General features: G+C 46.2%; 1 protein-coding gene across 4 annotated transcripts in view; it reads left to right on the top strand.

The window, feature by feature from the left end:
* robo1 (roundabout, axon guidance receptor, homolog 1 (Drosophila)) overlaps positions 1 to 26,365 on the top strand; it is a 342,597-nt gene that overhangs the window by 251,578 nt on the left and 64,654 nt on the right. For all 4 annotated transcript variants that reach the window (XM_059968999.1, XM_059968997.1, XM_059968998.1 and 1 more), the window contains 7 exons: positions 3,731 to 3,855; positions 4,407 to 4,578; positions 11,084 to 11,289; positions 12,725 to 12,806; positions 17,983 to 18,151; positions 22,705 to 22,871; positions 24,142 to 24,263. In XM_059968999.1, coding sequence (XP_059824982.1) covers positions 3,731 to 3,855; positions 4,407 to 4,578; positions 11,084 to 11,289; positions 12,725 to 12,806; positions 17,983 to 18,151; positions 22,705 to 22,871; positions 24,142 to 24,263 — 1,043 coding nt within the window. The remainder of the gene's footprint in view (positions 1 to 3,730; positions 3,856 to 4,406; positions 4,579 to 11,083; positions 11,290 to 12,724; positions 12,807 to 17,982; positions 18,152 to 22,704; positions 22,872 to 24,141; positions 24,264 to 26,365) is intronic.

A 26,365-nucleotide genomic window follows, 5' to 3' on the forward strand; every position in this document is an offset into this window, starting at 1 on the left:
ATGCTGCCGTGTTTCATCCATCCAAACCCTCCATCCTCCATCAACCAACCAACCAACATGCTCACTTGGTCCTGTTGTCGTTGGTAACAAGGTCAGGCAACAGGAAGTCCATTTAAGCAAACAAAAATCTGAGAGGGGAGTATGGGTAATGTTGAGCCGAGAGATAAGGTAAAATATATCTTCTGTCACTTAAAATGTTGCTCCACAGGTTTTGACAGACAGGTAAGTGGAAGTTTGAAGTAGTATTTGGTGTTTTTGGGGAGGGTCCATTTTTTGATAGTTAGAGTGGCTTTACAGTAGGATTGTTGGATTTGAGACAGACAGCTTTCTAAGCAGGGGTCCCTCTCCCATTCCATGGACCCCTGTTTAATGGTAGGGGTCCGTGCATATAAAGGGTTTGTTCTGTTTTTCATGCCTTCAACATACATTTCCAGCTTTGTAATCAATGAAGTGTTTTTACAAATCTGCTGCAAAACGGAAAACTAGCAGTTATTTACATCCAATGAGCTCTGACATAGGCAATGCGATTCTGTCTGGATGGTGTGTGCTAATGGCGGTGACTGAAGAGACATATTCGGCAGTGTCGTCTCCTTAGCCACCAGTAACCCTGATGTGCAATCCCACCCCCAGTCCGCCTGTAATTCTGACCTGGAGATCCTACCCCCACTTGCCTGTAAACCTGACAAGGAGTTCCCACTCCCACTCGCCTGTAAACCTGACATGGAGTTCCCACTCCCACTCCGCCTGTAGCCCTGACATGGAGTTCCCACTCCCACTCCGCCTGTAATTCTGACCTGGAGATCCTACCCCTACTTGCCTGTAAACCTGACATGGAGTTCCCACTCCCACTCCGCCTGTAAACCTATCATGGAGTTCCCACTTCCACTCCGCCTGTAACCCTGACATGGAGTTCCCACTCTCACTCCGCCTGTAAACCTGACATGGAGTTCCCACTCCCACTCTGCCTGTAAACCTGACATGGAGTTCCCACTCCCACTCCGCCTGTAAACCTGACATGGAGTTCCCACTCCCACTCCGCCTGTAACCCTGACATGGAGTTCCCACTCTCACTCCGCCTGTAAACCTGACATGGAGTTCCCACTCCCACTCCGCCTGTAAACCTGACATGGAGTTCCCACTCCCACTCCGCCTGTAACCCTGACATGGAGTTCCCACTCCCACTCGCCTGTAAACCTGACATGGAGTTCCCACTCCCACTCGCCTGTAAACCTGACATGGAGTTCCCACTCTCACTCCGCCTGTAAACCTGACATGGAGTTCCCACTCTCACTCCGCCTGTAACCCTGACATGGAGTTCCCACTCTCACTCCGCCTGTAAACCTGACATGGAGTTCCCACTCTCACTCCGCCTGTAAACCTGACATGGAGTTCCCACTCCCACTCTGCCTGTAAACCTGACATGGAGTTCCCACTCTCATTCCGCCTGTAAACCTGACATGGAGGTCCCACTCTGCCTGTAATTCTGACCTGGAGATCCTACCCCCACTCGCCTGTAAACCTGACATGGAGTTCCCACTCCCACTCCGCCTGTAAACCTATCATGGAGTTCCCACTTCCACTCCGCCTGTAACCCTGACATGGAGTTCCCACTCTCACTCCGCCTGTAATCCTGACATGGAGTTCCCACTCCCACTCCGCCTGTAACCCTGACATGGAGTTCCCACTCTCACTCCGCCTGTAAACCTGACATGGAGTTCCCACTCCCACTCCGCCTGTAACCTTGACATGGAGTTCCCACTCCCACTCCGCCTGTAGCCCTGACATGGAGTTCCCACTCCCACTCCGCCTGTAATTCTGACCTGGAGATCCTACCCCCACTCGCCTGTAAACCTGACATGGAGTTCCCACTCCCACTCGCCTGTAAACCAGACATGGAGTTCCCACTCCCACTCCGCCTGTAACCCTGACATGGAGTTCCCACTCTCACTCCGCCTGTAAACCTGACATGGAGTTCCCACTCCCACTCCGCCTGTAACCTTGACATGGAGTTCCCACTCCGCCTGTAGCCCTGACATGGAGTTCCCACTCCCACTCCGCCTGTAATTCTGACCTGGAGATCCTACCCCCACTCGCCTGTAAACCTGACATGGAGTTCCCACTCCCACTCGCCTGTAAACCTGACATGGAGTTCCCACTCCCACTCGCCTGTAAACCTGACATGGAGTTCCCACTCCCACTCTGCCTGTAAACCTGTCATGGAGTTCCCACTCCCACTCCGCCTGTAACCCTGTTGTGGAATCCCACCCCCACCACCTGTAATTTTGACCTGGAGATCCTACTCCCACTCCGCCTGTAACCCTGGCAGGGAAATCACGCTCCCATTCCAACTGTAACCCTGACAAGGAGATCCCACTCCCACCTTGCCTGTAACCCTGGCAGGAAAATCCCATTCCCACGTTGCCTGAAACCCTGACAGAGAAATCCCATTCCCACTCTGCCTGTAACCTTGATGGGGAGATCCAATCTATCTGTAACCGTCAGGGAGATCCCACTGTTGAAAAATTCCCGAGCATTTCCAAGTACTCAATGGAATCAGATTTATTATCACTGACGCAGATGATGTGAAATCTGTTGTTTTGTGCCATTGGTACAGTGCAAGCATAAACCAATGTAAATTACAGTAAATAAATAAATAATTCTGGAAAACTCAGTAACAAGGTAATGTTCATGGACCACTTAGAAATCTGATTTCAGGGGGAATGAAACTGTTTCAGAATCATTGAGTATGCACCTTCCGGCTCCTGCACCTCTGCCCTGAAGATTGCATGAGACAGTAGTAAACCAATTTAATGTCTATCTCTCTGTCTGTCTCTGTCTCTCTCTCAGCATGTGTGTGTGTGTGTGTGTGTGTGTGTGTGTGTGTGTTCTGTCCCTGTCTCTCACTCTCTCTCTTAGTGTGGGTGTGTCTCTGTCTCTAAATATCTCTCTTTCTCAGTATGCCTGTCTCTGTCTGCCTTTCTTAGTGTTTGTATGTGTATCTCTGTCTCTTTCTTTCTCTCGCTCTCTCAATGTGTGTGTGTGAGTCTTTCTATATCTCTCAGTTTCACTGTGTGTATGTCCACCCCTCCCTCCCTCCCTCTCTCTCTCTCTCTCTCTCTCTCTCTCTCTCTCTCTCTCTCTCTCTCTCTCTCTCTCTCGCTATAAATAAATTAATATAAATACATATTTTTTTCTGTTATATTCTGTCATCAAAATCCTGACAGGAGGGTAGAAGAGATTCAACAAGGAATTTTCACCTTATTATTTTTGTTTATGCCGTCTGAGGAGTTTGTATGCTCTGCGCGTTTTCTCCGGATACTGCGGTTTCCTCCCCCAGTCCAAAGACGGACAGGTTAGGATTAGCAACTTGTGGACATGCTATGTTGCTGACACTTGCAACCTGCCCCCAGCACATTACAAACAACACATCTCACTGCTGTGCTGATGTACATGTGATAAATGAAGGCAATCTTATTTATTTGTAATTTTATGTCACAACACAAGTTTCACATCATCTAAGATAGTAAAGTGAATAGTAAAGTGAATTTAAAACCCAGGTCCTTAAATGGTGAGATTTTGTAAAGTGTGGGGAGTGGGACTGATTCTTGAGTTCTCCCAATGGGCAAGCACTAGCAGGATAGGTGGAGTGGCCTCATTCCTGGGCTGCATTTGTGTGTGATAGCTTATGATGCCTCCTTGCTAACAGTCTGCTTCTTTTCCTCCTCGGTAGCCCCGCCGCAGTTTGTGGTGAAGCCCCGGGACCAGATGGTCGCAGTCGGCCGGACGGTGACCTTCATGTGCGAGGCGACGGGTAACCCACAGCCCGCCATCTTCTGGCAGAGGGAGGGCAGCCAGGTGGGTGCATGGAGGGAATGGACCTCTCCACACTTCTGGTTTCCCAAAACTGCAGTGGGGGCAGTGGAGTAGAAGATGTTGGGGGGGGTGTGGGAGGTTATGGGGACGCACTACATTCGAGCTGACTGCCTGCTGTGTTCACTGCTACATATAGGCAGAACAAAAGTGTCAGCAGAGTTCTATGGTTAAACATTTTTACCGAGTCGAGATAGTAATGATACACACTGGGCAACTTACAGTGTGGGAGCGGTGAACCGGACCCACCGAGACAAAAAGCATGAGCACTCAAAAGCTTGCACGCAGACGTGAGCCCCCCCATGCATTGGAAACCTGACTGATTTACCACGCTTGCAAATGGCCATGTGTGCACCTGCTACTTTCTCACAATCAATCGGATACGGTGCAGTTACGTCCATACCCCTGTGTCCTTGGAGAAGAAGCACACAGTACCCCCGGGGCTTTCCAGGACTTGGGTCTAAATGTGCTCTGGGTATGGATAGCTCATTGCTCAGCCGTTTACCTTTCTACCTTGTGTGTCCTTCTCTTTTCAGAACCTCCTCTTCTCCTATCAGCCTCCGGAACCTTCCAGCAGGTTTTCAGTGTCACAGGTGGGGGACCTGACCATCACCAATGTCCAGCGGTCCGATGTGGGTTACTACAGTTGTCAGGCTCTCAACGTAGCCGGGAGCGTCATCATCAAAGCCTTCCTGGAAGTGACAGACAGTAAGCATTTAAGGGTTAATGGGAGAGATGCAGGCGAGGTCCAGCGCTCTGTGATGGAGAGCCTCTCAGCCACAACTGGGCATGGTGGTTAGCACAGCGGAGTCTGTAAGCAGTTTGTGCCTTCTTCCCATGACTCTGTGGGTTTCTTCCAGGTGCAACAGTTTCTCCCCACATTCCAAAGATGTTCAAGTTGCTAGGTTAATTGGTCATTGTAAATTGTCCCGTATTTAGTCTAGAGTGTAATTGGGGGGTTGTTGGGCAGCGTGGCTCCAAGGACTTGAGGACCTATTCCGTGCTGGACCTCAGTGACTAACTAAACTGGCTTACAGCCTCATGTAGCCAGCTGACCAAGACCCCCAGCTAAGGCTGTCCCTGAGCAGCAGCACAGTAGCGTAGGAAATAACGTATCGCTTCACAGCAACACCAGTCGGGCTCATTTACCCCCACTGTCTGGAAGGAGTTTTTATGTATTCCCCGTGACTGTGTTGGCTTCCTCCAGCTGCTCTGGTTTTCTCCCACGTTCCTTAGGGTCAGTGAGTGGCAGGCATACTATGCTGGCGACACCTCCTAGCACATATTCAGCCGGTTTTGGTCGTTGATACAAACAACACATTTCACTGCTTGTTTCAGTGTTACAATGTACCTATGACAAATTAAGCCAACATTCATCTTATTTCATCTCAATAATGCTCATCTCCCATTTGCCTGTGGTTTGCCCAAATTCCTCTAAATCTTTCCTCTCCATGTCCCTATCCAGATACATTTTTAATCAGGGGCTCCCAGCCCTTTTTATGCCATGAATCCCTACCATAACCAAGGGGTCTGTAGATTCCTGTTTTAAATGTTGAAAATGTTTCTACCTTAACCATTTATTCTGTATACTGAGCAATCTCTGAGTGAAAATGGAGAACTTCAGGCTCCAATTCAATCATTCCCCTCTCACCTTAAATTCATTCCCTGTAGTTTCTGGTTCCCCAATGTTGGAGAAAAAAAACTGCACATTCTCCTTACCTGCTCTCCTTATGATTTTATAAACTTCTATAAGATCGCCCCTCAAGTCTCCTACTCTCCAGTGAATGAGTCCCAGCCTGCTCAAACTCTCCCTGTAGCTCTGTCCATCAACTTCTGTCAACATCTCTGAGTAGTCTCCTGCGAGTGGTAGAACAGAGAGATAGGGAGGAGAAAAATGCTTGCCTTCATCTTTCATGGCATTGAGAGTTGGGACATTACATGCATGAAACATCAGTTAGGCCAGACTTGAAAGGAAGGCTGTGATTACACAAGAGAGGGTGCAGAGAAGATTCACAGCAGTGTAGCCCTGGACCAGCAGGCTTGAGATTCAACATTCAAGAACATTTGATGTCATTTCCAGGACACAATTATAAAGGAAAATGAAATAGTTGTTACTCCAGATCTGATGCAGCACAAAAAACAAACACAGTGAGGTAAAGAACATAATAACGATAAAAGCACAATAAATATAAATACATAAAGTGACATATCCATAGATGACTGTATGTCCATAAAGTGACAGTAGACACAGAAGGTGGCTTTGTCAGGAAATGATGGTGTAGTGGTGGTTGGGTGTGGAGGGGTGGGTTAGTGGGTGGAGGTGTTGATCAGCCTTACTGCTTGTGGGAAGTAACTGTTTTTGAGTCTGGTGGTCCTGGTGTAGATGCTACATAGCCTCCTCCCTGATGGGAGTGGAACAAACAGTCCATGAGCAGGATGGATGGAATCCTTCACAATGTTATTGGTCCTTTCCTGGTGGGTAGGTTGGTGTCAGTCATGTGCTGGACAGTTTTGGCCACCATTGTAGAGCCTTCCTGTCTCACACAGGACAGTTTCCGTACCGTGCAGTGATGCAGCGTGTTAGGATGCTCCCTGTTGCACATCTGTGAAATGATGTTAGTATGGATATGGAAAAGTCCAGCTCTCTTTAGCCTCCTCCGAAAGTAGAGGCATTGATGGAGCTTTCCTGATTGTGTAGAATGCAATTAAGCTTGCTGAAAAGGTTCACAGGAATCTGGCCTGAGCCAGAGATTGGCTGGGCTGGGTCAGTTTGCCGTGGAGGGAAGGAGGCTTAGAGGCGACGTAAAAGAGATTCATAAAATTGTGAAAGGTAGGTTAGTAGAGTCTATTTTCTGTGATAAGAGGTGACTAAGACTAGGGGACATGTTTAAAGAAGAGGGACTGGGAAAGGCATTCATAAGCAGATATCTAGAGATTGTTTCCTGTGGTAAGGTGACAAAATCTAAAGGACATAGGTTTAGAGGGAGGAAGTTTAAAGGGAACCTGAAGGGTAGATTTTTTACACAGTTGATTGGTGCCTGGAATGAGCTGTAAGAGGAGGTGGTGGTGACGGGAACACACACAAAACACTGGAGGAGCTCAACATCTATGGAGAGGAAGAAAGAGTTGTTATTTCAGTCCAAGGGCCTTCATCAGGACTGGAAAGGAATGAGGAGCTGGAAAACAGTGAGGGGAGAGGAAGAAATACAAGTTAGAAGGTGATATGTGAGCCAGGTGAGTAAGTGAGAGGGTGGGTGAAAAATGTAAGGGGCAGAAGGAACTCATAGGAGAGGAGTGTGGACCATAGGAGAAAGGGAGGGAGGAGGGACCCATGTAGGAGGTGATGGGCAGGAGGGAGGGGTTGAAATTATTGGAAGTTGGGAAAATCAGTGTTCATGATGTTATTTTGGAAGCTACCCAGACAAAATATGAGGTGTTGCTCCTCCAACCTGAGAGTGGCCTCATCATGGCAGTAGAGGAGGCTATGGACTGGGAATGGGAATGAAGGTTGGAATTAAAATGGTGGCACATACTCGGTTGATCATGAGTACAAACAACGCATTTCATTGTTTGCTCTTAACAACATTTACAAGACATCTGGGCTGGTTTCTTGAATCAACAGCGTATAGGGGAATATTGAATTAACGTTGAAACGGCAGAATACAATGATGTCCCTTTAGAACAGAGATGAAGAGGAATTTCTTTAGCCAGAGGCTGGTGAATTTGTGGAATTCATTGCCACAGACAGCTGTGGAGGCCAAGTCACTGAGTATATTAAAAGTGAAGGTTAATATGTTGACTAGTCAAAGCATGAAAGGTCACCTACCTACAGGAAAGATGTAAATAATGTTTGAAATAGTACCGAGGAAATTTACAAGGATGTTGCTGGGTCTGGAAGACCTGAATTATAAGGAAAGATTGAATAGGTTAGAACTTTATAGAAGATTGAGAGAAAATTTGATAGAGATATACAAAATTATGAGGGGTATATATAGGGTAAATGCAAGCAGGCTTGTTCCACTGAAGGGGTGGGACTAGAGGACGTGGGTTAAGGGAGAAAGGTGAAATGTTTAAGAGGAACATGAGAGGAAACTCCTTCACTCAGAGGGTGGTGAGAGTGAGGAATGAGTTGCCAGTGCAAGTGGTGCATGCGAGCTCAATTTAAAGGAAGTTTGGTTAGGTACATAAAGAGTAGAGAGTATGGAGGGTTACAGTCTCAGAGCACGTCGATGGAAGTAGGGAGTTTAAATAGATGCGTACAGATTGGATGGGCCAACTTTTCTATGTGTCTGTGACTCTGTATAAGGGGAGAAGGCTGGCGAATGGGGCTGAGAGAGAAAATAAATGAGCTATAATCGAAAGGTGGAGCATACTTGATGGGCCAAATGGCCTAATTCTTCTCCTCTGTCTTATGATCTAAGTGGGATTAGTATCGATATGCATGATAATCAGCTTATATGTGTTGGACCAAAGGGCCTGTTTCTGTGTTATACAGCTTTATGGCTCCATGATAGGGTAGATTCTCAGAGACTCTATTGGTTCTTGAAAACCTGTAGTGCTTCTTATCAGAGACTCAGTAAGTTTCTCGAAGATGCAAGAATCTTTGCGGATTATACAAAAATAGGTGGAAGGGCAGGTAGTGTAGAGAAAGCAGGGAGTCTGCGGAAGGACTTGGACAGATTGGGAGAATGAGCAAAGAACTGGCAGATGCAATATAGTGGACATGGTCATGTCGCTTGGTAGAAGGAATAAAAGCATAGACGACTTTTTAAAAGGGAAGAAAATTCAAAAAACAAAGGAAACTGGGAGTCCTGTGTAGAATTCCCAAAAGATTAACCTGCAGGTTGAGATGGTTGTAAGGAAGGCAAATGCAATGTTATCATTCATTTCAAGAGAACTAGAATATAAAAGCAAGGATATAATGCTGAGGCTTTATAAGGCATAGGTCAGAATACACTTGGAGTGTTGTGAGCAGTTTTGGGTCCATTAACCTAAGAAAAGATGTGCTAGCATCGCAGAGGAGGTTCACAAGAGGTATCCCAGGAATGAAGAGCATTTAATGGCTCTGGGGCTGTACTCGCTGGAGTTTAGAAGAATGAGGGAGTATCACTTTGAAACCAATTGTATATTGAAAGGCCTGGTTAGAGTGGATGTGGAGAGGATGTTTTCTATAGCGGGTGAGTCTGGGATCAGAGAGCACAGCCTCAAAATTGACGGATGTACATTTAGAACAGAGATGAAAAATTTCTCTAGCTAGAAGGTGGAGGTTGATGGGTTCTTGATTAATCTGGTGGTCAAAGGTTACGGGGAGAAGTCAAGAGAATGGGGTTGAGAGGGATAATAAATCAGCCATGATGGAATGGCTCAATGGGCTGAATGGCTAATTCTGCTCCTGTGTCTATTGGTCTTGAAGACTAAATGCCATTAGTTTAACTCCGGAGTTGGTTCACAGTTGGTTCATGGCATAAAAGAGGTTGGGAATCCCTGATTTAACTGAATTTCACTGGGCAGCCTAACAAGTACAGCCAAACTGATTTCAGCTGCCTAGAAATCAGCAAAGTCAAAGTCAAGTTTATTGTCATGTGCGTGCACACAGGTGCAATGAAGAACTTACCTGCAGCAGCATCACAGGCACGGGGCTTCAGGTACACAGCATTCACAAGAAATGCATAAATTGAGCAGTTTTTACAAGAGAGAACAAAACTAGAATTTAAAATAAAGTGTCCGTTTTTGTGCAAGGTGTTCAAAGTGGTCCTGGTGTTGCTAAACTGCAGTGATTAGGATTGTACCAGCTGGTTCAAGACACTGCAGGTGCTGGAATCCAGGGTCACACACAAAACACTGGAGGAACTCGATGGGTCAGGAGGCATCTGTGGAGAAAAATGGACAGTCAAAGTTTTGGGACAAGTGAAGTCCACAGGAAGAGACTTGACCCAAGATGTCAAATGACCACTTCCCTCCACAGATGCTTCCCACCCTGCTGAGTTCCACCTGGGTTCCCAACCTGGTGTCCACAGACCTCTTAGTTAATGATAAGGGTCCATGGCGTGAAGAAAAGATTGGGAACCCCTGCTCCAGCAGTTTGTGTGCTGTTCTGCTGTCCGCTGCACGTAGGCTTGACTCTTACCAACTTTGACTGATCAACGCAGTGCTCATCAGGCAGGTAAGCCTGAATAATTTTGTCCTGCTGCTCTTTATTGGTTCCAGGTGAACAACAGCTGTGTGCCTGTTCATTGTTAAGTCAGTGTGCGGGTAGATTCTTCCACATCTGTTTACATTTACTCCAAACTGGGATGTACCAGTAACAATTAGTCCAGTAATTACAGGCATGTCTGTGCAACAGCTGTTTGACATTGCTATTTGTGTCATTTATAAAAAAAAATTAAAACTGAATGTGTAGGATTATGGGAGATGGAATAGACAGCCAGGCCCGTTTTCCCAGGCATTTCCCAGCAATGTCCTGGAGGACAGCTGTTCAAAGTGAGTGGAGGGAAGTATGCAGGAGACAGGTTTTTTTACACAGAGGGTGGTGGGTGCCTGGAATTCACTGCCAGGGACTGTGGCAGAGGCTGGGGCATTTCAGAGACTCTTAGATCAGCACACGAATGTCAGATAAATGGAGGGTATGGGCTGCATAGAAGGGAAGGGTTGGATTAATTACTAATATTGCCCAAATGAAGGTTCGCAAAGTCCGCAACGGGACAGACTTGCAGGGCTGTCTTCTGGCTGAGGAGTGGCATTGTTGGTGGGACCACTGGAGGTAATTGTGAGTGTTGCTTTTGAATACTAAAGATTTCTTGTTTCGTCGGAGCATCAAAGGTTACATGGAGAAGGAAGGAGAATGGGTTTGGGAGGGATAATAAGTCAGCCATGATGGAATGGCAGAGCAAGCTCAATGGGCCAAATGGCCTAATTCCATTCCAGTACACACAATGTGCTGGAGGAGCTCAGCAGGTCAGGCATCGATGGACGGGAATAGATAGTCATCAGTTCAAACTGAGACCCTTCACCAGGACTGATCTCGGCACAAAACGTTAACTCTTTATTTCCATCCACAGATGCTACCTGATCTGCTGAGCTCCTCCAGCACATTGTGTGTGTTGCTCTAGATTTACAGCATCTGCAGTACCTCTTGTGTCTAATTCTGTTCCCACGTCTTCTGGTCTTAGTTGATTCAACTTGTTAAAGCTTTCTTCAAATCATTTCCTTCCAGTCATTTCGGACCGGCCTCCACCTGTTATTCGTCAGGGCCCCATCAATCAGACGGTTGCCGTGGACAGCACAGTTACCCTCGGTTGCCTGGCCAGTGGCTCCCCCCCACCCACCATTCTGTGGCGGAAGGATGGGGTCTTGGTCTCCACCCATGACTCACGCATTAAGCAGCAAGAGATGGGGGCACTGCAGATTCGCTATGCCAAGGTACGCGGCATTCTGTGTGAGGGTATCTCATTGGCTCTGGAGTCCTAGTTGCCTGTGATGTGCACCGATTGTCCGTGGCAGTTCAGGTGACGCTCAAAATTATGAAAGGTTTGCATTTTCCTAGTATACGGGCTGAGTCATGATTTCTCATAGCATGAAGCTGCCTCATCCATGTTAAGGATGGGAGTTGAGAAAAAAATTACATTGGAATTTGACTTGAAGTTTGCTTATTATTGTCTCATGTAGTGAGATATGGTGAAATATTTATCTTGTATACAGTTAATACAGATCAAATCATTACAACAGTGCACAAGAGAACAAGGGAAAAACAAGAAGGTACAGAGGACCTACGGACAACCTCCTGCTCCTGTTTCCTGTACAGTTTCTGACTTTGGAATTGGAACAGCAAAAGCACAGCGAGAAGCTGTTTGTGATGCCATCCATGTGGATTATTACATCAGTACATGAAGATAACTCAGTGGGGAAAGCCTTCCATTGGGGAAGGAGATGGGAGTGTTGAACAAAGGGAAAGAGCACAAGGCAGACAGCCGATTGTGTGTGAGTGAAAGAGGGCACTGGGAGCTGAGAACTACCTGAAATTCTGGTTAACAGACCTCTGGTCGAAAGAACCACTTCCTCCCCATTGAACCAGAATCAGGTTTATTAATGCTGTCGTGAAATGTGTTGTTTTACGGTGGCAGTACAGTGTAGTGCATAACAAATACTGAACTTGCAATAGATAGATAAATAAATGGTTATATATATATATATATATATAAAAGAGAGAGAGAGAGAGAGAGAGAAAGAGATGGACAGTGCATAGAGGAATAGTGAAGTAGCATTCATGGGTTCAAAGACCATTCAAAAATCTGACAACAGAGAGGAGGAAGCTATTCCTTAACATTGAATTTGGGTCTTCAGGCCCTTGTACCTCCTCCCTGATGGTAGTAATGAGTAGAGGTTATGTTTTGGATGGTGATGGTACTTTCTTGAGCTGATGGTGGGGAGTCTAGTGCCCGTGATAGAGCTGGGTGAGCTAAGGGTTAACGATTAAACTTAAAGCACAGTCCATAACTTCAGACTGTTAATCTCAGTTGACTTTTGATCTGATTTTTCCTTTGGGAAGGTAAGGTAGCATAGCGGCCAGCATAATGCATTACAGTACCACCAACTTGAGCTTAATTCCCGCTGCAATCAGTAAAGAGTTCTCCCTGTCACCACGCGGGTTTCTCCAGTTCTCAAAGGCGTATCGGTTAGATTAGTAAGTTGTGGGCATGCTGTTTTGCCACCAGAAACATGGTGACACTTACAGGCTGCCCCAACATATCCTTGCCCTGGGTTGGTCATTAACACAAACAATGCATCTCAGTGATTGTTTTGATGTATTGATGTACATCTGAAAAGTAAAGGTAATCTTTATCTTCTGTCCCTACAGCTGGGTGATTCAGGTATCTACACCTGCATCGTATCGACACCAAGTGGTGAAGCTTCCTGGAGTGCACGCCTTGAAGTTCAAGGTAAAGAGTCTCCTCTCACTCTGAAATACCACATCTTCCTGCAGATCAAGTAGACAGCAACCGGGGGTGGGAATATAACCCTTCCATGTTTCAGGAAAAGTATCTTCAGCAAGTGCTAGATCCAGAGCATTGCTCATCTACGGTGTCCCATCACACACTCCCAGGGCAGGGACAGTCAGATACAGAGTGAAGCTCCCTCTGCACTGTCCCATCACACACTCCCAGGACAGGGACAGTCAGATACAGAGTGAAGCTCCCTCTGCACTGTCCCATCACACACTCCCAGGACAGGGACAGTCAGATACAGAGTGAAGCTCCCTCTGCACTGTCCCATCACACACTCCCAGGACAGGGACAGTTGGATACAGAGTGAAACTCCCTCTACACTGTCCCATCACACACTCCCAGGGCAGGGACAGTTGGATACAGAGTGAAACTCCCTCTACACTGTCCCATCACACACTCCCAGGGCAGGGACAGTCAGATGCAGAGTGAAGCTCCCTCTACACTGTCCCATCACACACTCCCAGGGCAGGGACAGTCAGATACAGAGTGAAGTTCCCTCTACACTGTCCCATCACACACTCCCAGGAGAGGGACAGTCAAATACAGAGTGAAGTTCCCTCTGCACTGTCCCATCACACACTCCCAGGACAGGGACAGTTGGATACAGAGTGAAACTCCCTCTACACTGTCCCATCACACACTCCCAGGGCAGGGACAGTCAGATGCAGAGTGAAGCTCCCTCTGCACTGTCCCATCACACACTCCCAGGACAGGGACAGTCAGATACAGAGTGAAGCTCCCTCTGCACTGTCCCATCACACACTCCCAGGACAGGGACAGTCAGATACAGAGTGAAGCTCCCTCTGCACTGTCCCATCACACACTCCCAGGACAGGGACAGTTGGATACAGAGTGAAACTCCCTCTACACTGTCCCATCACACACTCCCAGGGCAGGGACAGTTGGATACAGAGTGAAACTCCCTCTACACTGTCCCATCACACACTCCCAGGGCAGGGACAGTCAGATGCAGAGTGAAGCTCCCTCTACACTGTCCCATCACACACTCCCAGGGCAGGGACAGTCAGATACAGAGTGAAGTTCCCTCTACACTGTCCCATCACACACTCCCAGGAGAGGGACAGTCAAATACAGAGTGAAGTTCCCTCTGCACTGTCCCATCACACACTCCCAGGACAGGGACAGTTGGATACAGAGTGAAACTCCCTCTACACTGTCCCATCACACACTCCCAGGGCAGGGACAGTCAGATACAGAGTGAAGCTCCCTCTACACTGTCCCATCACACACTCCCAGGGCAGGGACAGTAATTCTCGCCTTCTGGCTGCATTTTAGTCCCACCCTGTTTATATATGGTCATCCAGTAAGGAAGGGGGCACGGAGGGATGAGGATGTCCTAGTCAACTTGCTCCTGGGGCTGGCGAAATCCGCCATCCGAGGGTCTTGGAAACGGGTGGCGGGAGGATCTCTCCGGGCAGACTGCCTGGCAATGTTTAGGGGGTATGTTCGTGCCCGGGTAACTATTGAAAAAGAACACGCGCAGTCCATAGCGGCCTTGGAGGAGTTTCGAGACCGTTGGGCTCCGCGGGGTGTAAATGCCATCGTGGATAGGGATGGCAACATTCTGGTGTAATGTCTATTGTCTATTTGTAGTGCAGTAATTGTGTTTGCCACTGTTTTGTATATATTGTATAGCACCGAAATTTGTAATAAAGGATTTTGTAATAAAAAAAAAAGATACAGAGTGAAGCTCCCTCTACACTGTCCCGTCACACACTCCCAGGGCAGGGACAGTTAGATACAGAGTGAAACTCCCTCTACACTGTCCCATCACACACTCCCAGGGCAGGGACAGTCAGATACAGAGTGAAGCTCCCTCTACACTGTCCCATCACACACTCCCAGGACAGGGACAGTTAGATACAGAGTGAAACTCCCTCTACACTGTCCCATCACACACTCCCAGGACAGGGACAGTCAGATACAGAGTGGAAATCCGTTTACAACTTTGCAGAAGTTTATAAATTCTCGTCCATCTCCAATCGGATGTTAACCCATGACAACCTTCCAGAGTGAGTTTCATGATTGGTCCCTGTGGAGTAATAATCTGACGTACGGTACGTTGTGAAATTTGTTGTTTTGCAGCAGCAGTACGGTGCAAGACAAAAAGTACCACATCTTACAAAACATGAGGAAATAGTTAGAAAGAGGAATAGTGAGGTCGTGTTCATGGTTTTATGGAGCAGTGGAAATTCTGATGGCAGAGGGGAAGTATTGAGTATGTGTCTTCAGGCTGCTGTACTTCCTTGATGGTCATCATTTGACGTTGCATTAAAGCAAACAGCTGAGACAGCAGACACCAAGGTCACAATCCCCACAAAGCTGTGCTGCTCAGTGGTCTCTTTCTGAGATAGTAACTTGGCACAATGTCCCGCCATATCTTCTATTTCTTCTAAGTCTCGTGTATTTTCCAATCTTCTGCTGCATAGGAGTTACACTGAATGTTTTCTTTAGTGCTCTCCTACTCGTGTGCTCTGTGTGGCATCTTGCCTATGTTCACACTTCGTCATATTTGGAGATGTCTTTATGCCAGGGTAGAAATGGCTAATACGTGAGGGCATAACTTTTAGGTGATTGTAAGGGGGGAGGAAGTTCTTTATACAAAATGGTGGGTGTTGGGCACGCCCTGCCAGGTGTGCTGGTACAGGCAGATACATTAATGACATTTAAGAAACTTTCATAGTCACAAGGATAATAAAAATAAATGGAGGGTAATGTAGGAGGGGTGGGTTAATTAATCTGATCCGAGAGTAGGTTAAAAGCTCGGCTCAGTGTTGTTGGCCCAATGGCCTGTACTATAGTGTTCTATGTTCTTCATTCTATTTCATCAGATTTGTTTTGTGGCAGCAATACAATGTAAAATCATACAAATTACTCTACATGACAAAAAGTAAATAAATAGTGAGATAGTATTCATGGATCAGTCAGATATGTGATGATGGAGTAGAAGAAGCTGTTCCTAAATCGTTGAGTGCAGGTCTTCAGACTCCTGATGACACATCTGACATGGTCTCGTTAGACCAAGCAAACGGCTGAGAAAGAGGCCATGAAACATAACTGCTCTGTGTTACGATCCATGTTAAGCCATGATATTTGATGGCCGGTTTCATAGCTATTAGCTTGGGATAACTTGATGCATTGCCCTTCCACATTTTCTATTTCTTCGAACCCTTGCATAGTTTCCCATCTTCTTTCACTCTGCGTGAAGGAAATACATTATCCCATGGACAGCTAATTCTCCATTGCGGAGATCAATTTACCGTATCAGATTTCTATGACGTTGTGCAGAGACTGAGAAAAGCAGCTGATTCAGAGACAGATTACTATCATTCTTTCGACAAAGTGAGGATTTAAAAATCCTTTTCATTTAAAACACATAAGAAAGATTGAGTGAACCAGGGCTTTTCTGTTTGGAGCTAAGCGACTTTATAGAGGTGTACAAGATGATCAGAGGCTTAGAACGAGTGGACAAAAAGATATTTTTCCCGGGTGAAAATGCCAAGTACAAGGGCACAACTTTAAGGTGATTGAAGGAAAGTGAATTGGGGATATTAGAGGTATAATTCTGTGCAAAAGTCTTGGGCATGTATTTATAGCCGGGGAGACAATGACTTTTGCACTGAACTGTAGTAACTTTATGTATTGCACTGTACTGCTGCTGTAAGCAAAAAACAAATTTCATGACATATGTGAGTGATGATAGACCTGATTCTAATATGGGTCTCTATTGTGGACTGAGAGTGAGAAGGGGGCGGGGGAGGGGAATAAGGGTTGGGAAAAGGGGAAGGGAGAGGGGAGGGAGCAAGGAGCACCAGACAGCCATTCATTAATGCTCAATCAACTAATTGCTTGGAATCAAATGATCTTGCCTGGTGTCTCAGGGCTGGGTGTGTCTGCACCTGCACCACCCAATGCCCCAGACAATCCTTCCATCACCTGTCCCACACCCCTCCCCGATGCTCCAACCTCGCCACTTCCGACATCTTTTGCCTCCACTAGATTTATAAACTTGCTGTCTGCCCCACATGATACAAAGTTGTGCCGAACATGTCCCTACCTTAGAAATTACCTAGGGTTACCCATAGCCCTCATTTTTCCAGGTTCCATTTACCTGTCCAGGAATCTTTTAAAAGACCCTATTGTATCCACCTCCACTACCGTTGCCAGCAGCCCATTCCACGCACTCACCACTCTCTGCATAAAAAACTTACCCCTGACATCTCCTCTGTACCTACTTCCAAGTACCTTAAAACTATGCCCTCTCGTGTTACCCATTTCAGCCCTGGGAAAAAGCCTCTGACTATTCACACAATCAATGCCTCTCTTTATCTTGTACACCTCTGTCAGGTCACCTCTCACCCTCTGTCGCTCCAAGGAGAAAAGGCCCAGTTCACTCAACCTATTCTCATAAGACATGCTCCCCAATCCAGGCAACATCCTTGTAAATCTCCTCTGCTCCCTTTCTATGGTTTCCACGTCCTTCCTATAGTGAGGCGACCAGAACTGAGCACAGTACTCCAAGTGGGGTCTGACCAGGGTCCTATATAGCTGCAACATTACCTCTCGGCTCTTAAAACTCAATTCCATGATTGATGAAGGCAAATGCCCCGTATGCCTCCTTAACCACAGAGTCAACCTGCACAACAGCTTTGAGTGAGTGTGTGTGTGTGTGTGTGTGTGTGTGTGTAGATACAAACATATATATATATATATATATATATATATATATACACACACACAGCTGTATATGTGCCTAAGACTTTTGATTTAGACTGTATGTTTTCTTTTGCATAGAGAGTAGTGGGTGCATGGAATATGTTGTCATGGGTGGTGGTGGAGGCAGACATATTACTGGTATTTAAGGGACTCTTTGGTAGGAATAAGAATAATAGAAAAATGGAGAGCTATTTGTGAAGGAAGGGTTAGAGTAGGTTTACATCATGGGCCAGAAGGTTTCATGTTTGATAACTCTAATCTTGTCCAATAAATGTCCTGCTTAGCACCTCTGAAGTTCTTTATTTCATAAAAAAAGGAGCTATGTAAATGGAGGTGTTTGTTCATGTTACTTTTACCCTTCCCTTTGTCTCAGAGTTTGGGGTGCCAGTTCCACCTCTCCGACTGCCGGATCCCAATCTAATCCCTGGCATGCCCTCCAAGCCGGAAGTAACGGACGTCAGCAAAAATGGGGTCACATTGATGTGGCAACCAAACCTGAAGGTGGGAGCCACCCCTACCTCCTACGTCATCGAGGCCTTCAGGTCAGTTTCACCTCAGATTTGCCATCGTGTTTCACTGCCTGTCTAGAAGGTGCTGCCTACTATTGCTGCAGAGTTGTACTGATAATGGAAGCCCTTCCCCTTCTCCAGCATCCCGTGTGACCATAGTCCTGTGTTGGTCACGGGTCAAGTGTCATTCATTTGACAACAAATGTTCTTCATGATGTTTTTAATTATTTAAAGCACAAAATGTCAGACAGTACAGCACAGAAAGAGACTTTTCGGCCCACAATGTCTGGCTAAAATTGATGCCAAATTAAACTAAATCTCTTCGGCTTGCACATGATCCACATCCCACCTTTCCTTGTACTTTTGTATGTAGGAGCTCCTTAAACACATAACTTTTCCCTCTCAGCCATCAGATTTCTGCATGGTGCATGAACATTACTTCACTCACGATTTGCTGTCTTTTCACACAACCTATTTTGTCATACAGCAACACACGCAAAGTGCTGGAGGAACTCAACAGGCCAGGCAGCCACTCTGGATACGGCCGAGACCTTTCTTCAGGACTGAGAAGGAAAGGGGAGATACCAGAATAAAGAGGTGGGGGGAGGGGAAGGAAGCACGCTGGGGAGTGCCTTTTCATAACTTACAGTAATTTTTTACACATTACACCGTATTGCTGGTGCAAAACAGCAAATGTCATGGCTTACGTCAGTGGTAATAAATCTGATTCAGATTCTATTATATCCACTTTCACTGCCCCCTCTAGCAGTACTTTCCAGGCATGCAACACTCTTTGTGAAAAAAAAACTGACCCTGCACATCTACTTTTAACTTTTCCCCTCACCTTAGAGTGCATGCCCGCTAGTTTGTGACATTTCCATTCTGCAAGAAAAATTTTTGACTGCCTCTATCTCTCCTGTATCTATTCTCTGATAATTTTGTAAACCTCTTTAAGGTCTCCCCTCAGCTTCCGATGCTCCAGAGAATACAACCCCAGATTGTCCAGACTCTCCTGATAGATCATGCCCTCTAATCTAAACCTCTTCGGTACCCTCTCTAAAGTATCCAAATCCTCTGCATTGGAGTAACCAAAACCCCCATGCAATGCTCCAGTTATTGAATATTCACCCTCAGAATAGAGGGACGCCCATTTAGAACAGAGATGATGATGAATTTCTTTAGCCAAAGGGTGGTGAATATGTGGAATTCATTGTCATGGATGACACTGGGAGACAAGTCATTGGGTATATTCAAAGTGGACTTTGATGGCTTCTTGATTCGTCAAGAGTGTCAAAGGTTATGGGGAGAAGGCAGGAGAAGCAGATTGAGAGGGTAAATATGAAATGGTGAAGCAGACTCGATGGGCCTAACTCTGTTTCTATGTCTTGTGGTCTGAAGTGTAACCCAACCAAAGTTTTGTGTATTTGCAACATATTCGCTTTACTGCCATCAGGGAGGAGGCACAGGAGCCTAAAGACCCACACTCAATGTTTTACGAACAGCATAGTCCCCTCTGCCATCAGATTTCTAAACAGACAATGAACCCGTCAACACTTGCTCCCTATTTTGCTCTCATTTTGCGCTATTTATTTATTTTTTATACATTTCTGATGATAACGTGGTATCTTTTTACGCATGACACTATCCTGCAGCTACAAACCTGCAAGTTTCATGATATATGTCAATAAGACCATAAGATCATGATCATAGGAGCAGCATGGCTGATTTATTAACCCTCTCAACCCCAGTAATTATAAACCTGATTCTCATTCTATGCCTAACCAATGAAGGCAGCGTGCCACGTCTTCTCACCACCCTGTCTACTTGCTTATAGAACATATAACATAGACCATTACAGCACGGTAGAAACACCTCAGCTCACAAAGTTATGCCACCCTTTCAGCCTACTGTCAGATCAATCTAACCCTTCCCTCCTACAAGGCCCTCTACTGTGCTGTCATCCGTGTGTCAAACAAAGAGTCTCTTAAATATCCCTAATTCTGTGGTTCCCACCCTGTGTTCCAGAGAGTCCTCAGTTACTGGTAGGGGTTCATGGCTTGAAATGGGTTGGGAACCTCTGCTCTGGTGTATCTGCCTCTGACTACCGTCTGTGGCAGGGCACTCCACACAACCACGACTCTCTGACACCCCCCTTACACTTTCCTCCAAACACCTCGAAAAGATTCCCCCTTGTATTAGTCATTTCCGCTGACCAGTTGCTGGGAGCTCTGAACTTAGATGCCAAGATCGCTGTCTCTGTACATCAGTACTGTGAAGGCTTCTGCCATTAGCTCTGTACTTTTCCACTCAATGTCACCTCCCAACATGAAGCGCCTCACATTTGCTCCGATTGAACTATTTATGAGATGCAGCCTGGCCTCCTTGAGCCAGCTCAGACGGTGTTGGAGGAGAGGAGGTCCTGTGAGTCAGACCCATCCGTGACAAAGCAATGATGTTAAATTTCTGAGACCACAGACAGTGTTGGATTGGGCAGGGAATCTGCATGTGACGGTGTCCCCATTTATCTGCTAGCTTCGTCCTTCATGGTGAATGAGATTGGAAGCTTTCGAGCAGCCTTGGTAAGGAGCGAATGCTAATTGTGGGTCAAAGGTCAAAGTAAAATTTAAAGCATTGGTTGAGAGGTTCTCGATTAGTCAGGATATGGGGAGAAGGCAGGAGAATGGGTTTGAGAGGGATAATAAATCAGCCACGATCAAATAGCAGAGCAGGCTTGATGGGTTGAATGGCCTAATGCTGCTCCTATGTCTTATGGTGATAAATTTAACCATCAAACTACCAGTGTGGCCTCCTGTATATCAGTGAGACTCAATGTCGATTGGGAAACCACTTTGCCGAGCACCTATGCTCCATCCACCAGAAAAAGCTGGATCTCCCAGTGGCCATCCATTTCAATTCTACTTCCCATTCCCTTTTGGCATGTCAGTTGATGACTGGACCCAGTGAGGCTCAACTGAGCTTGGAAGAGCAAAACCTTATCTAGGTAGCATCCAACTCGATGGCATGAACACCGATTTCTCAAATCCCTCCCACCAGTCCCCATTCCCATTTCCCTCTCTCACCTGATCTCCTTGTACGCTGATCACCTCCATCTGGTGCTACTCCTCCTCCCGTTTTTTCCATGGCCTTCTGTCCTCTCCTATTAGATTCCCCCTTCTCCAGCCCTGTATCTCTCTCACCAATCAACTTCCCAGCTCTTTACTTCACCCTCCCCCCCTGTAGGTTTCACCTATTACCTTGTGTTTTTTCCTCCTCTCTTACTCTGACCTCTTCTTTTTACGCCAGCTGAAGGGTCTCGGCCTGAAATTTCAACTGTATGTATATTTCCATAGACGGTGCCTGGCCTGCTGAGCTCCTCCAGCACTTTTTAATGTGTTGCTTGGATTTCCAGCATCTGCAGATTTTCTCTTGTTTGTGCGATCAAACTACACGTATGTTACCATACGCTACCTCAAGACTTACTTTCTTGCAGGCGATAAAGAAATATAATAGAATTGATTTAAAATATACATAAAAACTGATGAACAACCAATATGCAAACGAAGAGAGCAAATAAATAAATACCACAGAGAGCATCAGTTATAGAGTCCCGTAGGTCGTAGAATCAGTTCAGAGTTGAGCTGAGTGAAGTTGTCCCCACTGGTTCAGGAGCCTGACATTCTCAGGTAATAACGGTTCCTGAACCTGACTGTTGCCATTGTCTGTCAGCGGTGTATGGAATGCATGTGCAGGAAGGTGAAAGGATCAAACAAGTGAGCCCAGCGCCTGGATTGGAGAGTTCAAAGTATTTTATTAGCTGGCGCACAGCTTTTGAAAGAGAGGCTTGAAGCTATCCAACACTGCAGAAATCTGCAAACAACCACAACAGAGCTTGTCTTCTGCTGAGCAAACACTGGGGTGGGGTGTGGGGGTAGCACCAACTCCTGCCCAAGGGCTGAGCCACGCCAGCCCAAGTGGAGCACACCGTCTGTGCCTATCTGAGGGTTGGTTAAATGTCCCTCATCTATACTACCACCACCCCTTTTACTGTGTTCCATACACTCAGCACTCTCCGTGTAAAAACAACTTACTTCTGACATTCCCCCTGACAGTTCTTTCCTCCAATCACCTTAAAATCATGTGCCCCTATACTAGCTATTTAAATCCTGGGAAAAAGTCTCTGGCTGTCCACTTGATCTATGCATCTTACCATCTTGTACACCTCTATCAAGTCACCTCTCATACTCCGTCACTCCAAAGAGAAAAGCCTTAGCACCCTCAACCTATCTTCATAAGACATGATCTCCAATCCAGGCAGTTTCCAGATAAATCTCCTCTGCACTAACTCTGAAACTCTACTTCATTCCTATAATGAAACCAGAATTGAACCCAGCAATCCAAGTGTGCTCTAACCAGGCTGTTATAGATCTGCAATATTACCTCATGACTCTTGAACTCAATTCACTGCCTAGTGAAGGCCAGCACACTGCACACTTCCGTAGTCAAGCGGTTTGAGGGAGGTTGTTTCAGTGTTTGGGTTCTCGCAATGTTCTGTGGTCTCACTCAGTCCTTGTGGTTACCTCTCACAGCCACGCTGCGGGGAGCAGTTGGCGAACTGTGGCAGAGCGGGTGAAGGCTGAAACCTACTCCGTCAAGAGCCTGAGATCAAACGCTGTCTACCTATTTCTCATCCGTGCTGTCAATGCCTATGGTATCAGCGATCCCAGTCCAATCTCGGACCCCGTCAAAACACAAGGTAAGAACAAGGACTGCAAAAAGCAATGTGGTTTGCATTCATGAGAGTGTTTGTAGAGAGACCTTCATTCTCTATCTAATGTGTGGTGTCTTGCCATGGGGAGTGCATGTTGAGACAGTGTAGAGGGAGCTTCACTCTGTGTCTAACTGTCCCTGCCCTGGAAGTGTGTGATGGGACAGTGTAGAGGGAGCTTCACTCTGTATCTGACTGTCCCTGTCCTGGGAGTGTGTGATGGGACAGTGTAGAGGGAGCTTCACTCTGTATCTGACTGTCCCTGCCCTGGGAGTGCGTGATGGGACAGTGTAGAGGAAGCTTCACTCTGTGTCTGACTGTCCCTGTCCTGGGAGTGTGTGATGTGACAGTGTAGAGGAAGCTTCACTCTGTGTCTGACTGTCCCTGCCCTGGCAGTGTGTGATGGGACAGTGTAGAGGAAGCTTCACTCTGTATCTGACTGTCCCTGCCCCGGGAGTGTGTGATGGGACACTGTAGAGGGAGCTTCACTCTGTGTCTAACTGTCCCTGCCCTGGGAGTGTGTGATGAGACAGTGTAGAGGGAGCTTCCCTCTGTATCTAACTGTCCCTGTCCTGGGAGTGTGTGATGGGACAGTGTAGAGGGAGCTTCACTGTATCTGACTGTCCCTGCCCTGGAAGTGTGTGATGGGACAGTGTAGAGGGAGCTTCACTCTGTATCTAACTGTCCCTGCCCTGGGAGTGTGTGATGGGACAGTGTAGAGGGAGCTTCACTCTGTATCTAACTGTCCCTGCCCTGGGAGTGTGTGATGGGACAGTGTAGAGGAAGCTTCACTCTGTGTCTAACTGTCCCTGCCCTGTGAGTGTGTGATGGGACACTGTAGAGGGAGCTTCACTCTGTGTCTAACTGTCCCTGCCCTGGGAGTGTGTGATGGGACAGTGTAGAGGGAGCTTCACTCTGTATTAACTGTCCCTGCCCTGGGAGTGTGTGATGGGACAATGTAGAGGGAGCTTCACTGTGCATCTGACTGTCCCTGCCCTGGGCGTGTGTGATGGGACAGTGTGGAGGGAGCTTCACTCTGTATCTGACTGTCCGTGCCCTGGGAGTGTGTGATGGGACAGTGTGGAGGGAGCTTCACTCTATATCTAACTGTCCCTGGCCATAGAGACAGTTCAGCTATGACATCAAGTAGGACTGTCTGTCTGCTGGGTGTGTGATGGCTGGGTGCTGAAGATGAGAGCTCTGTTGGGGGTGTTGTACTTTGACTGGTACTGAATGTTAAGTTGTTTATTTTCTGCAGATGTTCCTCCAACTGGCCAGGGAGTGGACCACAAGCAGGTACAGCGGGAGCTCGGCGAAGTGGTTGTCCATCTCCACAATCCCATCACCCTCTCCTCATCCTCCATCCAGCTTCACTGGACAGTAAGTTGTGACTCTACATTTTGCTGTTTCCTTTCAATTTATGTAGTGCTTGAAGCTGAATAGTGAGGTAGCTTTTGGGCACGGCGAGGTCATTGTTGGCCCAGTGAGATATTGTTGGTCATGGGTGAGGTCCTTATTGGGTGTAGTGAGGTAATTGGGCAAAGTGAGGTCGTTATTGGTTTCAGTGAGGTCATGTTGGGTGCTCTGAAGTTTTGTTGAACACAGTGAGATCATTATTGGTCGCAGTGAGATCATTGTTGGTCGCAGTGAGATCATTGTTGGACACAGTGAGTCTCTAATCGATGGCCCTCATCTTGAGTTCATTGCTGGGTTGGTGGGCAGGTCGCTTGTCTGGGTAAATTGAGAAGAATATGCATTTGGATCACAGGACACCGAGCAGGTACAGTCCCTGTGAACTACTTTGCCGAAAACGATGCCGAATGAAATCACTCGAGGTCCACATTCCTCCATTCCCTGCATGTTCAGGTGTCTTCCTTTTCTGTGAGATATTTTGTAAGTTACGATAATTTTTAGTTTTGTACTTCTTTGCTGCCACAAAACAAATTTCATGTGTGAGTCAGCGACAGTACATTTTATTACATTGCTTTTATCAAGCAGCCTCTTAAGCCCCACTAATGTATCTTCTAACATCACTACCCCAGCTAGCATATTCCAGTTACCCCTCACTCTCGTGGCCCTCACATCTCCTTTGAACTTTTCCACTCTCAATTTAAGTGCATGCCCTCTGGTACTTGCCGTTTCTATGGTTAGAAATCAATTCTGACCGCCTACTAGATCTAGGCCTCTCGTAATTCAATTAACTTCTATCAGGAAGTGAATCTCAGAACTTTTCAAGGTGAGGTTGTTTCAATGTTCTAAAGTTGGAAACAGAGCAGGCAAAGAATGCACACCATCTCCCACACAGGATGTTGCGTTAACGGCTAGATGACTCTGAGCCAAGTTAGGGAATGAAGAACAAGTTATCGGGTGGTTCAGGGACATTGTACTGCCGCCCGTTCAATCTACAACTGTCCTTTCATTCCCTACTGAAGACATTCCTTCACTGCCTGTAATCAGCAACTGGCAAGATGTAATGTTGAAACGTGGATCAATCCTGAACAGGAGGGGGCCACTCAGCCCATCAAGTCCATACTGTCTCTTGGCAAGAGAGGCTGAATATTCTTTATTCCCCAATGCCTAACTCGATAGCCAACTCCAACAGAGATGAACAGAATTAAAAGTGGTTCATCACGATGGGCGTTTTGATGGAGGATCCTCACAACCCAGGACATACTTTCATCAATGATTACCTTCAAGGAGGAGTTACAGGAGCATGAAGATGCACACTCAGTGTTTTAGGAACAGATTTATCCCCTCCACCATTCAATTTCTGAATGGTGCATGAATCCATCAATTCTACCTTATTACTTTTTGCACTACTTATTTAATTTACATGTATATATGTGTAAAAATACTACAACTATTTAATATAGTGGCATAATGATGCATTGATATAAATAATATATTATTATATAATGTTATTAAAAGCAACAAATTATTATATTAACTCATTATATTATTTTATGTTAATATATTATTAATACATTATTGTATTATTAATATATGTATATTTCTTACAGTAATTTGTTATTTTTAATGTATTGCACGGCTATAAAACAACACATTTCACAGCATATGTGAGTGATAATAAACCTGAGTCTGATTCTGATTTGGAGTTTATAAGCTAAAGGAGCATTGGAGTGAAATGTCCACTGTGTTCAGTATTGGTCTCCCTATTTTAATGTACTGGGAGCATTTCAGGGAATGTTTACTGGAATAGGTAGGTTGCTCTGTGAGGCAACGTTGGATGGGACTGGCTTCTCTCCACTGAAGACTGATGCCTTCAATGAAATAAATAAGATCTGGAAAGGGTTAATATATGAAGAGCTTTTGATGGCTCTGTGCTTGTACTCGCTGGTGTTTAAACAACGGCCTGGGTACAGTGGACATGGAGAGGAAGTCTCCACTGGTGGGGAAGTCTAGGACCTGAAGACATAGTCTCAGAACAGAGGGAAGCCCCTTTAGAACATGAGGAGAAATTT

The sequence above is a fragment of the Hypanus sabinus genome, chromosome 4 (genome assembly GCF_030144855.1).
Source record: "Hypanus sabinus isolate sHypSab1 chromosome 4, sHypSab1.hap1, whole genome shotgun sequence".
In the NCBI taxonomy this organism is placed as follows: domain Eukaryota; kingdom Metazoa; phylum Chordata; class Chondrichthyes; order Myliobatiformes; family Dasyatidae; genus Hypanus; species Hypanus sabinus.